The sequence below is a fragment of the Aristolochia californica genome, unplaced genomic scaffold (assembly GCF_029961685.1).
Source record: "Aristolochia californica isolate CCGP_79_NKW_82.1479 unplaced genomic scaffold, dmAriCali1.0.hap1 SCAF_10, whole genome shotgun sequence".
Taxonomy (NCBI): Eukaryota; Viridiplantae; Streptophyta; class Magnoliopsida; order Piperales; family Aristolochiaceae; genus Aristolochia; species Aristolochia californica.
The window spans coordinates 28,962,497-28,978,312 of NW_027181771.1; the positions used below are offsets into that span (position 1 = coordinate 28,962,497).

At 36.1% G+C, this 15,816-nt stretch overlaps 1 protein-coding gene across 8 annotated transcripts; it reads left to right on the forward strand.

Moving 5' to 3' along the window:
• Positions 1–6,007: 6,007 nt before the first annotated feature.
• Positions 6,008–15,587, forward strand: LOC137935138 (protein HESO1-like). 8 transcript variants are annotated; one of them, XM_068779812.1, is made up of 10 exons: positions 6,008–6,194; positions 6,763–6,824; positions 7,280–7,423; positions 9,954–10,112; positions 12,594–12,766; positions 12,857–12,952; positions 13,356–13,422; positions 13,601–13,722; positions 14,442–14,552; positions 14,993–15,587. In XM_068779812.1, the coding sequence occupies exons 3-10, from the start codon at positions 7,285–7,287 to the stop codon at positions 15,224–15,226; spliced, it is 1,101 nt and encodes a 366-aa protein (XP_068635913.1). In that variant the 5' UTR covers positions 6,008–6,194; positions 6,763–6,824; positions 7,280–7,284; the 3' UTR covers positions 15,227–15,587. The 8 variants fall into 8 exon arrangements, with proteins under 8 accessions (XP_068635913.1, XP_068635922.1, XP_068635906.1 ...); XM_068779821.1 differs by lacking the exon at positions 6,763–6,824 and adding an exon at positions 6,429–6,588 and having other exon boundaries at positions 6,008–6,183; XM_068779828.1 differs by lacking the exon at positions 6,008–6,194 and adding an exon at positions 6,463–6,588.
• Positions 15,588–15,816: the final 229 nt, after the last annotated feature.

Here is a 15,816-nt window from a genome sequence, read left to right on the forward strand (position 1 = left end):
CGGCGATTAAAACATCCAAGGCTGAGAAAAAAAGATCACTTTGTTCTTTTCCTGCACTGGTTTTGTTTACCAGTGGAAGGCTCGAGTCTCGGAGGTTTCCTGAGATAAAGACAAACTTGAAGCCTATTGGAGCTGGGAGTGGGGTTGTCCTCGCTTGCATTGCCTCCTTGATGACGAATTTCTCTACTGCTTCAAGTATGAAGTTGCTGTATCCGTTTTTCTTGTTAAACTTTGGAGAGGAACCTGTACAATTGCAAAATCAGACCCACCAGAAATAGTAGTCCACAAAGCTAATGTATCTGGTTCAGAAAGGGTTTGGAAACTATGATGTGTTTCAAAACAATTGCAAGGACTTTACACTATATTGTAAAAAAGGTCTACTGGTTCTTGAAAAGTCCAAGACAGGAATGAGTGGTCAAGCTTCTTCCTTCATGGCGGTCCTAGTAGCAACTCTTGTTTCATCACCTTTGATGTTATTAATACTAGGTCTCATTGCTATGGCCACAGTTACTGCTGGAATGTATGCCACTAATATTGGAGTTAGAACAGACATCGTCGTTGTCTTCCGGCAGTGGCAATATCTTGCCAACGAAGAAAGGTTTTTGGGAAGCTGATTGAAGAAATTGCATTTGTCCCTTCTTTCCGCCATCAGATGGAGGGATACAAGAGTTTTTTTATTCTTCCTAACCAAAAAAAAGCACGAGACGCAAATCTTCCTAACTATAAAATATAACTCGGATGAAGAGCAGTAATAACCCGAGCAGATAGCAATATTGGATTTCTAAAACACCATATTATGAAGCATGATAATCATTGCTCTGATACCATGTTAATTTTCAAGACTCTATGGATTTATCTCACGGAGAAAAAGGGAGACAACATATTGGGAAAAAACAGGAGGAAGAAAGAGGTTATGGACTTGTAGTAACCCTCTCCATGAAGCTCAATTTATAGATGAATACGATTATACTATTATAATAATACTCTTAAAACTTAAACTAATTACATCACTGCTATTTTTATGAGATGACTCGTTATTTACCATCATGCCACCATTATGTGGGCTTATGGGCCTTCTTCTTGGTTTGTGCTAACACACTTAGATGTATGGCTTCGGGCCTATCTTCTAACACTCCCCCTCAAGTTGGGGGGTGAGAGAATATGATAAACACCCAACTTGCTACAAATGGTGTATAGGACCTTCCATCAGATTTATATTGAGAATTATTTCTCTAAAGAAATCTATGTGAGTCTCCTTTCTATCCCAATAAATCATTTCTCAATCTGATTTTTCTAAAAAGAGATATCCACATTGGAAGAATTAAATATCTTGTTGGTATCCTATTGCATAAGAAGATTCGATTTTTTTGCTTCACTTTTTGTGTTGCTAATATTGGTTGAGTTTCCTATTTGTGTTCCCCCCACAAAACACCTCTGACACCCAACAAACAAACCTAGGACATTGAGCACATGTATAATGCCACAAAATTATGAGACTTTTATGCACCAACACACTAGAAGGGAATAATGAGGCGGTGTTTAGGTTGACCAAATAATCTATTTAGTTGGAGATGAATCAATCATAGCAAGGTCTACCTAAATTTGCATTAAAAAGATGCTCCAATGGACCTATTACCAATCAAGCCTATTTCTATTTTGGTGATAACCCAAAAACCATCACTTACACATATTAAGTTCCCTGTGAATGATAAAGATGAAAACTATGATTCCAAGATATATGGCTAGTGTTAAGACAAGGGCAAGGTGAGTAATTTGATCATTAATTATCTCATATATCAGTTTTGAAGCCTATAAATATGGTCTTTTGTCTACCATGACTGATAAAGTACCCATGATTATATTGTCACTGGGATGGACATGTATCATTGCCTTATCCACACAATACTATGCAATTATGAATGAAAAAATAATCATCATAACGCCAATAATACATATAATGGTTATCATCATAATAGTTAGTGGTGAAGAAAGTATTTCACTCATACATTCTTATATTGTATGGCCAAATAATTGTTCTTGGATAAAAGACTTTTGAGATTTCTTACCCGAATGTGGTAGGAGAAGAATTGAGCACTTCTGGAGGGACATATGTCGTCAAAAGCAAGTAAATAACCAAATAACCAATCAACCTAGAAAAAAAGTTAACTCAGACAAGATTTTAGTTTTCACTTGTTGAAAGATAGGCTCAAGCCCACACAATCAAAGAAGACCCACGAGTTCATGTGTGTGGAAGATGGACCCATAAAACCAAGAAAGACCCACACATCCAAGAGATGTGGAAGATGGGCTATTATTTAGTTGTTACTATTGTGTCTATTTTTCCTGAGACATTGTTATTGAAGGACTTCTCAGTTGCTGATTGTTGTCAGCATTGGTTATTCTAATGAAGAAAAAAAACACATGGTCGCCCTAGAATATTATTTTCTGGGTAATTACCCGTTGCCCCCCTTAATTGATATTTATTACTCCTACCATTTGAGAGTCGGTGTCCTGTGAAAGGATACGATGATGGAGGGATTTTATTACACTTCTAAGCACTGAGTATAGAGTCATTACCAACAAAAGTGCCCTACATCTAACATGAGTTATGACTAGAGTATGGATCGATGTCATACGACTTAGAGTGATTTTACTCACTTATCTTATGCCAGTTGGGCCTCATGGAGGAAACCACCAATGTGAGGGGGAGTGTTGGAAGATATGGAGGATTACCATTTTATATGAGAAGATCCTATACACCATTTACAACAAATTGAGAGTTCATGATGTTCTCTCACCCCTAGCTTGAGGGGGAGTATTGGAAGATGAGTCCAAACCCACAAGACCAAAGAAGACCCGCAAGTCCATGTGTGTGGAAGATGTGCCCAAGCTCATAAGACCAAGGAAGACCCATACATATAAGAGACGTGGAAGATGGGTTCAAGGCCCAAAGACCAAGGAGAAGGCACTAAGCCCACATAGTGAGGGCAACATGGTAAATAAAGAGTCATCTCATAAGAAATGACGTTGATATAATTAGGTTAAATTCTAGGGGCATAATTGTAATATTATAGTTTCATAGGAAGGGTTAGGACAATAAATTCATAACCTCTTCTTCCTCCAGTTTTCTCTTAATAGGTATTTTTTTTTCCATGAGCTAAATCCATAGAGTCTTGAAAATGAACATCACTCAGGGGGGATTAGTCTACAATGAACTTGAAATAAAGTTAAAATTTCAATTCATCTTAAATGAATTAATTCAACTTCAACTCATCCTTGGGTGTTAGTGTAGACGAGTTCAAGTGCACCGGAAAACAGATTCCAGTGTTAGTGCCCCAAATGAAAAATATGATATAAACAAGAGAATGAGTAACTTTTTATAATATATTTAAATATATACCTAAACAGATAATTAACCAAAATAAACACAGTTACTACCCTTATAAGTGATTTAATGTGTAGTATTAAAATATATTCATAAACTAATTAATGAAAGACTATATTATATTATTTAATGACTATAGTTTATTATAAATTAATATAATAATTATGTGTGACTAGAATAAATTAAAAATATATATATATTATTTTATCAATGACATAATATATATTTTTACATATTATTAATTAATAATATATTACACAATATTTAAAACTACTGGTTTAATTAATTATAGCAATGGGATAATTAAAGTAAAATAATTTATCAAATGTTTACTTTAACAATATTTTAATTACAACTATTAAATCACTAATTTAATACAATAGTTATAAAATGAATATACTGAATAAATAAAAATATTTGTTTTATAAATAACAAAATATGGATAATGAAGTTATGACGTGGTTTAATTTTTCCTAACTTAGGAAAAATTAAACCAGCAACGTCATCCTCATGACGCCGATAATGGTGGGAGACAACAACGGGCCAGTAGGCAACGACGATGGAGGCGACACTCCAACGGTACGCCGAGAGGGAGAAGAGGGGGGCAAAAAAATTCATTAGGAGAGGAAGGCCGAGGGAGAGGGAGAACAGAGGGATATGAGGGAGAAATTTTCGTTTGGGGGGAGGTAAAAACACGTCCCACACGCGATTCATGTGGATGATTCACAAAATAGGTATGAAACATGATTCCCCTGTTTTTACCTGAGATCATTACTTGACGTGATTCAAATGAAGATGAGATCATTTAGGACTAACGGCCTAATCGAATGAACGGAGTAATGCGGGAGTAATTCGTGTCTGACTAAGTAGCAAATTCTCTGGTTGACATTGGAAAAGTATTAGCACGTAAAATAATTCAGTAATTGCATCTTCCGTTATACGTATAATCAAATAGTAGAGTCAAAATTAAATCTCCGAGAAAACTACTCCAATCTCAAATTATATGATATTATAGCTAAGAAAACAAAACATAATTGGACATTATAGGAGACATATATGAAAAAAAATACTCCACATAAGAGATGAAATAAATCGTCATATACCAAAATTACCTTAATATCTCGATGAATTAAAGCTACACCATGTATATATTCTACTGCATATGACTTCAGTTGCATAAAATCTAGCACCAGCCTTTAAAAGATGCCCTTTCTACCGTCAAAGAAAATTTTTTTAATGATGATCAAGATAGATGCCACCTCGAGAAAGGAAATGTAAGTTCATTTGCATGCAATGGATACCCTGGTTATTTGATGAAAAAGCTCTCCACCTTCACATAATTCCAGGGCCATATCTTGAATGAAATAGTGAGCAAGACAAGCAAGGCAATCAATTCAATTTGGGAAAATAGTCAGCAATCTCTACACTACAACTTTAGAATGGAAAATGATGGATTCTAAGGCTCATTCAGGTTTCCCTTTCGGAACATCTGTTAAAGACAACATATTAATGGCGACTTCAAATATGAATGTAGGGTCTACTGAACCCAGGAAAGGCTCCAGATGTGAAACCACATTAGAAACACACACAAACCTCTCTGCACAGTCCGAGGTTCTTACTCGTAGAGAGCTTCTGATAGACCTCCACAACACCTGAAGCCACAATTTTCATTGCATAAACGATAGGAAAAACCGTGTCCTAAAACTCTCTATCGGAAGAACCAAAGACCTTGCCATTGAAGTATTTCCTCGTCTTCCGAACAAAGTCTACAATATAAGCAACCCAATTCGATTTTATAGCTAAAGAATTTTCACTATCTATAACCTTATCAACTGCCAACCTGCTCATTCTTTTCGAATCAAACTTCTGAAACAACCTCCCAACCGATTCAAACACAACTTTGGAGATAGAATCGGATCGATCCCACATATTCTGCCGTATGCATTTTCTAAAATTTGTAAATCGATCCAGCAAAATAGAATTACGAGACCATCTGTGGGGAGCATGGAATCGAGGGTTTCAGTGACGGAGAAGCGGAGATCACCACTAGGAGAGTTAAAAGCAGTTGTAAAGGAAGAGGAACAGGCGAGGAAGAGGCAAAGGCAAAGGCAAAGGCTTCACAAGGCGAAGGGTGGGAGGGGTATTTATTTATAAAGAAGTCTCGTTCATATGATCAATGAAAGGTATTTATTTGAGAGGTTTTAACTTTTCTATTTTAATACATCTCAACCTTTCTGTCATTAACAACAAGAAACACTGCCAATGTTTAGTAAAGAGAATCCATATTTGGCCGGGTTGATGTAGACAACCCAAGTTAGGCCAAATTCAAGGTGACCCATCTCAACCTAGTTACCTCTATTCTGTCTCTTTTTATAGGTGTCGTCTTTGATGTCCCATGAAATATCCTAATTACCCCCAGTCTCCGTTCTTTGGTCGATTTCTCTTTTTTAGAGCTCGACAGTTGACGTCTCTTGAAGGCAGGGCCAAAACCGTAAATACTTCCCAAACTGAGGCCCTGATTCGTAGACATAATTACTTTTCGCGTCTTCCCGCTTCTCGTATTCGACGTCCAAATACGAAATGTCAGTGGTCATACTCAGGAGCAGAACAAAAACCTTCTCCATTAAGCAAACTGCTCTTTCCACCCAACTTCGATCGTCCCCCTTTTTGACTTTTAGTCTTCCGGCCGTACGATTCCTTTGCCTTTTCCTGAGATCTAAACCTCGCTGTAGACGATGTAGTCTCCGAGAAGACTGAAGTCTTTGCGTGCCTCTGTTGATCGTGAAGATAGTGTTCTTGTGAGCATCTGGTGATCATCTCCTCCGCTCTCATATTTGAAATCTACCATGACATACTCCCTGTATGATTTTAAATTTTTGATTTTCTTTCCTTGATTATGGATAGTCTTACAATTCTGAACTAGATCACTGAAAGGTGCCGGGAGTTCATTTCGTTTTTCACTCTTTAATTTCATACTTGTGTCTTCATCGAATTGTTGTTTCTTGCTTTGTAACTTCAATTTCTCTTTTCGTTTTTTCTCAAGGTCGCTTGATTTTTTAGTTTTAGTTTTTAACATGGCGTGAGTAGCCAGCAGTGTCATCGGATGTTTGTTGGATGATTATAACAAACTCTTCAATGGAAATCAAGTGCATGATACAATGAAGCCTTGCATCTGCTAGCATGGAACTCTCTAGTTAACTCCGGTACTTTTTCTTGCTTTTTGTAGGAAATGCCATTAATTGTTTCGCTGTGAGCTTCAAGTTGTCTTTTTTATATCAAATACGTATATGTGCCATATATACATGTGCTAAGTCAAGCTCGTGTGAATGACCTTGCAATAGATTTTAATGTTGCTCTCAAAAGTCAACCTTTTGCAGGACCATCTGCAACATATATGTCAAATGACACAATGTTCTTAAATTTTGGAAAACAATCGGTGGTATGTTTCTCAGCATAACAATTTGGGGTCCAGTAATCTATAAATTTCTTGTGCAAAGCTCCTAGGAGAATGTGAGCAATTCTTAAAAGCTTGGTTTAAACTTTTTTATCCTAAACTGTGATTTTCTGCATCTGTCTTAGGTTGCTCATAATCTCAGATACTTGATCTTCTGGTTTCTTGAGTAAATCGCAGCTAGAGAACACACTGGCTTTAACACTCTTGATTAAGATGTTGGTTTACTTAAAAAGTTCTTGTAGTGTATGAAGTGTTAGTAATGACATTGCTCTAGCACCTGCTTTTTTATTCTTAGTTCCCTGTTGTGGATGTGAGTCATAACTGGTTCTAAACAAATGCGTGTCTAGTACCATATTGAATTATGTTGTTTCAAACTCAAGTTTTTTGCTATTTCCAATGATTATTTTGTAATCATTTTATGTTGAGCTTATACTTGGCAGGTGTCATGGCTGGTTCATCTGTCTTGGAGTCGGCTCTTCAAGAAATACTTATTGTAGTCAAACCTTCAGAGGACGATCGATTGACACGGTTGAATGTCATCAATTACTTCAAAGGAGTAGTTCAAACTGTCGAAAGTTTGAGAGGTATCTGTCTGAGAACTGTTTAAAGTGAGTTTTTTTTTTTCTGGATTGTGTGTGAAGCTCTATCTTATTAAAGTGATTTTTGTTTTCTGGATTGTGTGTGTTTGGAGTCGGGTATTTTTCCTTTTTTTTTGCCATAACCTAAGGGTTAATGGTTTCTACAGTTAATTAGATCAGTTTTATGAAAGATTTTTGTCCTTAAAGGGTTCTACTGTTGGGATTATCCCAATTTCTGCCTATGCAGGCCCTGCACTATTTGTGCAACTCCTTATGAAAGTGATGTCATCCTTGGGGTTATCGATTGAATTTTGGTCTATTGGTGACTAAGTTGGTTTGAGATGCACTTGTTTGCTATTTTCCTATCCTAATTGCCTTGTGTGAAGCCTGCATAATCTGCACATACCTATTGTTGACTTTTGTGAGAATTTGAGATGGCAGATTTTTGTGAAATGTACACCGACTAAGGAGACAAGTTATTCAGATGGAAAGGACACAATTGTAATAACTACAAAAAATTTGAATGGTTGGAATTACTTAAGCTGGTCAAAATTAGTTCGGATATATTTAAAAGCCAAGATGAAGAGAAAATGCGTGACAGATGATCCTCCTGTTCTAGTAAATGATGATTGGGAAGCTATAGACAACCAAGTAATGACTTGGTTGCTTAATAGTATGGATGTCAAACTTGGGAACCAAGTTATGAATTGTCAAACAAAAAAGGTGATTGGGACATTTCTCGAGTTCATGTATGCATAGAAAAGTAATTTATCAAGGATTTATGAGCTCTATGCTCGATTGTTTAGTTTAAAGAAGGGCAGCAGGAAGGTTATTGATTACTATAATGAGATGTGGAGTACCTTATGGCAGATTAGTGTATACCACCTTATTACCGTTGATGTCAATCAACATAGATAACAAAAAATACAAATTTATGTTGCAAAATTTCTGGAAGGTCTTGACCCCGAGTATAATGCAGTACAAGCCTACTTCAGATGAGGTTCCTTCGCTCCCTAATGAATTTAATAGGGTTATGCATGAATCAACAGTGGTTCACATAGTAGTAAGGAACCACCTATTTTGTCCTTAATATTCAGTATGGGTCTAGTCTCTTAGAGGCCAATTTTGGTTATGGTGGTAGAAGCACAGGACAAAGCTGAGAGGGCTCAGGTCATGGCAGTGGTAGAGGTGGTAGACAGTTTGTCTTTGTGGGTGTACCAACCATGTTTTATACAAATGTTGAGAGAAGTTTGGAAAACCAGTATGGACAAACTGGAGTTTTTTTGGGAGTAGCGAGACCTCTACAATTTCAAAGGATGGCCCTATTGACTTCAACTTCTACGTTTGACCTCACTCTGCTCCTACATGTACGTCCAATGGCTTGTTATTAATTCTAGTGCATCATCTCATATGTTAGGTATGTCTTCATTTGTTTTCAAAATCTTAGTCAATCCTCGTCCTGTAAATAAATTACACTTGTTGATTGCTCATCTTTGTTGGTTAGTGGAGTAGGTTCTATTTACCCCACTTCTTCTTTGCTTTTTTCTGTAAGCCATATCACAAAGTCTTTGAATTACCCAGTAACCTTCTATCCTACTCTTTGTGTATTTCAAGACATCCAGATGAGTAAGATGATTGATTTAGGGCATGGGAGAGATGGATTATATCGCTTGGAGGATTCCTCTTCACATGCATCTTATGCGCTTCTGTTAAGCACCTAGCCAATACTACCCAAAAGACCGGCCTGTTAGGTAGCGGAAAGCCAAGTACTTAACCCCAGGATTATAACAACTTTATGTCAATAATACACCCTTCCAGTGGCATCTTCAACTAGGTCATTCTTGTCTAGCGAAGTTATCCCCTTTATGTTTTTTTGCATTGTCATCTCAATCTCCGTTTCTGTGCAAGTCCTGTTAGATAAGGAAGTGCCGATGACACCATTTCTTCCTAGTTAGTCTTTTAGTCATAGTCTTTTGAAAATAGTTCATTCTAATGTATGGAGACCATGTCCTGCTGTTAGTGCTTTTGAATATAAGTATTTTGTGTCATTTATTGATGATTTTAGTAGATTTACATGTGTATATCTCCTATGAGAGAAGTTTGAAGTGTTTGATATATTTTTGAATTTTATAATGAAATAAAGACTTGATTTGATGCTTCACTTTGTGTTTGCATACAGACAATGAGTTTGAGTTTATGAAAATTAAGAAAGTAGAGAGAGAGGAATTGAAGGAAAGAAGAAGGGAGAAGACTTTGAGAAGAGAGCTTTTGAGAAGACTTGTTGACAACCCCCTCATCTATTTTATTAAGTGAAACAAATACAAAATTATATAATTGCCTTTGTACACTTAAAATCACTAAAAACCATTTTATCTCCCAATATACATATTAAACATGAAGAACAAAATGATGAAGTTCTCAGGAATTACAGCCAATTCTTTTATCAACGTATATTATTTCACTGTAGCTGTTGCTTGAAAGTTTAACTTCTTAGAGATTGATTTCATATGTTTAAAAATACTAACAATTTTAACAGGTGCTACTGTTGAACCATTTGGATCATTCATTTCTAATCTCTACTCTAAATGGGGAGATTTAGATATTACTGTTGAGCCATTGAGAATCTCTTCATCAGTTGAGAGAAGCCGCAAGCAGAATTTACTAAGGGACATAATGAGAGCACTGCAAAGGAGAGGTAGTTTCTCATCACCTCATAGTTTCATTAATCCTTAACTTTGATCTACAAAGCTGTGTTTTCAAAACAGAACCAGCCATCAAACCGTAGGCATTGCTGGTTCCAATCTAACTGGCCCAGATAGAGCAGGTTCAACCAGTGCTTGGGCAAAAATGGGATGCTAGTTAGTAGTTAAACGTTCACCAAGACCTGTTATAGGTCAATCCTTCGAATCCTTCCCCCAGCACAAAATATTTTCCCCTTATCTATTGATCTAATAGGTCCAACCGTTCTGGTTTACTGGTTGAACTGGTTCAGTCAGCTGGTTTCTTTTGTTTTACTTGAAATTGTTTCTTCCCTAACTGGAAAGGACTGCAGTTCTGGTTCAGCTCAGTTGAGCCAACCAGTCCGGGCCCCTGGGTCCTTCCCCCCTCTCTCCCCAACTCGGTGGGTCATTACACCATTCATCAAAAAAACTTTAGTTAAGAATCCTTGGTTCATTGTTATATTCTCCCCCCTTTCTACTAAAGTGCTTGAGAATTAGATTTGGGTGATTTTAAGTTGCTGTACTTCTTTATCTTAAGTGAGGGGTACTTCTGTAATTTACCAAATGAAGCTATATTGTAAACAAACTTTAAGACATCGTGGATCACATATCTTGACAACTTCTTTCTTTTGGAATATCCTCTTTCTTGTTATTTCTTTCTCTTCTTCTTCAAATTCATCTCTCGTCGTTTTGCAATCTCTTCTTCAGTCTTGTACTTGCTGCAGTATATAAATCTTTCAATCTCTTTTTAGTTTATCAATTTGCCTCTAATTAAACTCAAGGAGAGAGCTTTTTCAAAGAAACTGAAGGAATGAGACCTTATGATTAAAAAATATGATTATAGAAAATCAGCAAGAATCTATAATAATCTAATTCCACATGATATCTATAATAAAACATTTTTCGTAAAGTGACCATCTACTTTCTGTTAGCAGATGGTGTTGTTAGTCTAATATTTAAATAGATGGTCTTGACAGCTATAGCAGAAGGTTAGTGGATTCTAGTTGATCAAAAGATTATGCAATCTTTTCGCGGACCACATTTCTCAAGTCATCTTTCATAAATGCCTTCTGACTTTGGCTTTCCAAATGTTGACTTCACAGACAGATGTTGCTGTTGATTTGTGCAAAAGAAAGTATTTTGTAATGCAAGGCATAAGAAAAGCAGCATTGCAATTGATTGTGTTTATCTCCTTTACTTAATTTAGTATATGATTAATTATTAAGAAACAGAGATTGCAATTGATTGTGTTTTTCTAGTATGTGGTTAAGTAATATTGCTTTGAAGCTCCTTTCGGTGAAAAAACACATCAGGTGTCTTTTCTTGAGAATCTCAAAACATGTGTTTTTTTTATAATGTTGGAAAATTTTAGATGTTTTCCTTTACAATTTCCTCTATATAGCTGCTAAAGAATGTTTCAAACTTGTATCTATTGATAGCAATAGAACTGAGAAACTGTGCCTTATGTTAGGGCGATGCAAATTAAGTGTTCAATGCATTATATTTTCTTACCCTAGCTGCCATCTACTCACAATCCGAATACCCCCTAGCAATGCTTGCTTACTATAGTTGCTGGTTTTCTATCTCTTTTTTCTGTTTGAATTTCTACTTAAATAAGCTAACAGCTCCATAAGTAGTATATTCAACCTAAAAGCAATCCGTGACACATAATACATTTTCTTGATAGGAGTGTAGTTTTGTTCATGGTCATGTGTCATTGACTACAGCCTCTGAATCTGACTTGCTTACTATTGTTCTTTTAAATCTTTGGTTGTTGTACTATGTACTAAATAACTAAAACAAATTCTTCTGGCATATCATTTGACATGTTTCTGATTTTCAGATTTTCTTACTTAGGCTGGCATCCAGTGAAGGTTTATTGAGCTTCATTTTCACCAACAATTTGTATTTGATTTCTTTCTTTTTAGTATTTGAATAGCATGGTCATTCTCCATGTCGAGAAACATATTTGGGGGTGCTTTGGTCATTTGTCACTAAGCGCATAGTGTGAATGGTCCCTCTCCCTTATCTGGTTTCTTAGTATCAGAGTGTTGGGTTTGATTTATCTGTATATATCCAGAATAGGTTAAGTTATAAGTTATGGCAAGAAGGGCAATCTTACACTTGTTCTTTATTTTTTTTTAGTTAAAAGATACGAAGGGACAAAAGGGGTTGAGCCCAACCGCTGGTTCAGTCTCTTTCAGTTCTGTGGGCAATGTTGTCATTATTCTCTGTTTTTCTTAAGCAAAAGATATTAGGGGACAAGTAGGTTGAGCCTGACTTCTCATTCAATCTATCCTAGTTCTGCGACAACTGTTATTTATCTCCCTTAAAAAAAAAAAATCTTTGTTATTTATCTCTGCTCTTGCCTCTTAAACCTTCAAATTTAACTCTATTTCTTAATTAATTTCTTCCATGGCTTAAATGGTTGAAATTTTTCCTGTTCTTCTCTGCAGGTGTACATAAATTGGAATTCATTCCAAGGGCGAGGGTTCCTCTTTTAAAATTTGAGAGCAATCAAAGTATTTCATGTGACATCTCGATTGATAATCTTCTGTGTCAAATCAAATCCAAATACTTTTTGTGGATAAGTGATATAGATGAACGGTTCCGTGATATGGTTTTGTTGGTCAGTTGTATACTTGTTTATTTACCAATCGTATCAGTAACCTGATTGCTTGTCAGTGATGGATATTTTTCACACGATTTTCATATGTAGGTCAAGGAATGGGCGAAGGCACAAGGCATAAATGACCCCAAAAATGGCACATTTAATTCATATTCACTTACTTTACTGGTTATCTTTCATTTACAGGTAAATTCTGTAATATTCTTTTTATAAGGCTATGAAACATTAAGAAATTCTTCTTCCATTTGGGCCAAAGCATGTACTTTGTCATTGAGGATGTTTACACCTTACCACTATTATTTGAATTGACGGGGTTGTGTTGTCTATCGGGAGAATAATGATTTCATCTCATAAGTGGTATGAACACTGCCACTGACTAATGTAAGATTCAGTAACTCAAATGGAGTGAAGAAGTCTCTGAAACGTCCCATTCTTTTACTGATTTAGTTCCTGTTGCATCCTAGGTTTCTTGTTCTTGAAAGTTCGATGTTGCTTGCTGCAATATTTAAGTCTTTTTTTGGTTTTAAAGCTAATAAGTGTAGTTACATGAGGTATGTTGCTGAGAAGTTCCTGTGCCTGTTGATTGCAGACATGCAAGCCATCAATATTACCTCCGCTGATGAGCATCTTTGATGGAAATATTGCCGATCTTATCGGTACAAAGAATTTACAAGATTCAGTAATTGATGGGAGTGCCTAACTGCTTGTCTATTATCTTATCGACTCAATAACAAGAATTTATGGAGGCTTCAATTGTGGAGTTAATCTGAGTTTTGTTTATGAGGTGGAGTAGTTTCTAAGAAGTGCTGAGTGTCTGTAGTTATATCTCTGTAGGAATGCGGTCACATGCTTCAATCGAAACTACTTGTGCTGTAAACATAGCAAGGTTCAAACGCGAAAGATACAGAAGAAATCAAAGCACACTGTCTGAACTGTTTGTTTCATTCTTTGAGAAGGTAATCGTTGTGTCATGTACTCTAAATATTGCTGGTTATAGAAATGGTTCCTTTGTGATGTTTAAATGTCTTTGAAAATCTGATAGATTCCTGCAGATACTGAAATCTGATAATGGTTTAGTCATAAACCAGAGGATGGAAAAGGGAAAGAAAAGAAAAGAAATATGAGTGGAAATGTTTATGGAGAGAGGTAGTGAGAGTTCACACGGATTTTTATTTATTCTACAAACTTTGTACAAGACCAACATACTCCAGGGATGACTTGCATGAACGAGTTATTTATATCATATATTTCAACAGATATGGGTTGTATCTGTGTTTCTATCAGGGTATATTGCATATCATCTTCCTAGAATCTGAAATGGAGGATTGATCTAAACAATACCTACATAATTAGGAAGGCACTGTGATGATGATAATGTGCGATTTTTCTCTGGTATTCCAATGTTTTTTAATTTTTGAGCATTGAATATTTTCTAGTGCAAAGTGTGATTGCCTCATTGTACCTAGGAGTATACTAGTTTTTTTTGTTTTTTTTATTTTTTATTTTTATAAAGGTAGGTGTATACTAGCGGATACCACCAAATATGTAATTTAATCGTGACATTTAAAAATGTGTATGATTTGGGTTACTCTTTGAATTTGTGTTGAATGCCTAAGTTTTTATTGAAATCTCACTTTCTTTCCAAAACTTTTCTTTTATTCTCTGTATCTTACAGTTCTCCATGATTAAGACACATTCAGCAGAACATGTTATTTGTACATATACTGGAAATTGGGAACGCAAACGGAATCAATCCAGATGGATGAGGACACCCTCGCCAATACTTGTAAGGCATTTAATTATGTGCACTTCAGTGCTTTGAACTGATCAACCAAATAATCTTTTCAATGATGATTAACTTGTCTGACCTTTTAAGGGAGATACAGGGTAAATAGACATATTGACCTCATTGATCATGCTGGAGTCTTTCAAACCGGGATTGCAGAAAAAGGAAACTGGAGTTTTGTAAAAATTATATGGTGCTAATTTATTATTTGAATTTAGTTGTCCAGGTTGGCTCAAGGATTGAGGTTCAGAATTATTATTAACCTCATTATTTGGTAACTGAACTAGGTGTTTGGACTCTTGATACGTTGACAATGACATTCAGTATATTTTAATGAGGAAACTTGTTACTAATTTAATATTTTTATACATAAGAACCTATGTAACGTTTTGACTTTTGAACTGTAATGTTTATGCCTACTTCACATTTGTTGGTTGCAGATCGAGGATCCATTTGAGCAGACAGAGAATGCTGCAAGATCTGTTGGTTCATTTGACCTGACAAAGATTGATGAAACTTTTCAGGAGACTCACGATAAACTTTCATCTGTATTATCGAAGAACTCTTTGATTCCCATTCTGGTTAGGCCAGAAATTTGTCGACTGCTTGGAGTAAGAGCTCCACAACGTGATCTGTCTCCTTTACAACAACTTCTGCGAGACTTTTACGTATAGCCCTCCATCTCCATCTGTGAGGACTAACAGGGCGATGCAAATGTGGGGGTGAAGGTACATTTGATCAGTGATCAGCTGTTATTTGCGACAGTTAATATCTAGTTCAAATTCAGTTGGAGCTGTCTGATAGCTTGGGTTGTTCTGGGAAGCCAAGATACTGTACTTTGATCTTTTTAACTGGATTGTCACCGTATGCTAGCTTAATGATCAAAACTGATAGTAGGGTTATCCGTGATTGCATAGATTATTATAAACAAACTCCTCAAGTCTTGTTGGGGGAGGTTCGAGATGGCTTTTAGAAGCTCATAATGCTGGTGTCGGTCTTCTGTGGTAAGGGATTAGTTAAAAGTCTTTATTTGCAGATTTGGTGGTGGCAGACCCATGTGCTCCCTTCCATCTATTCAATTTGCACAATTGGTTATCACAACCGTTGACCATTATTATCAAAATTGTAACTTAAATCCTAGAAAGTTGGTTGAGTTCAATTTGAGTGTTTTAACTGTGAAAACAAGCAGTAATCAGGTTTGAGAGACACACTCCAATAGATTTCTTTCCTAGTGACCCAAACCACTTCAACATTTGAACATTTC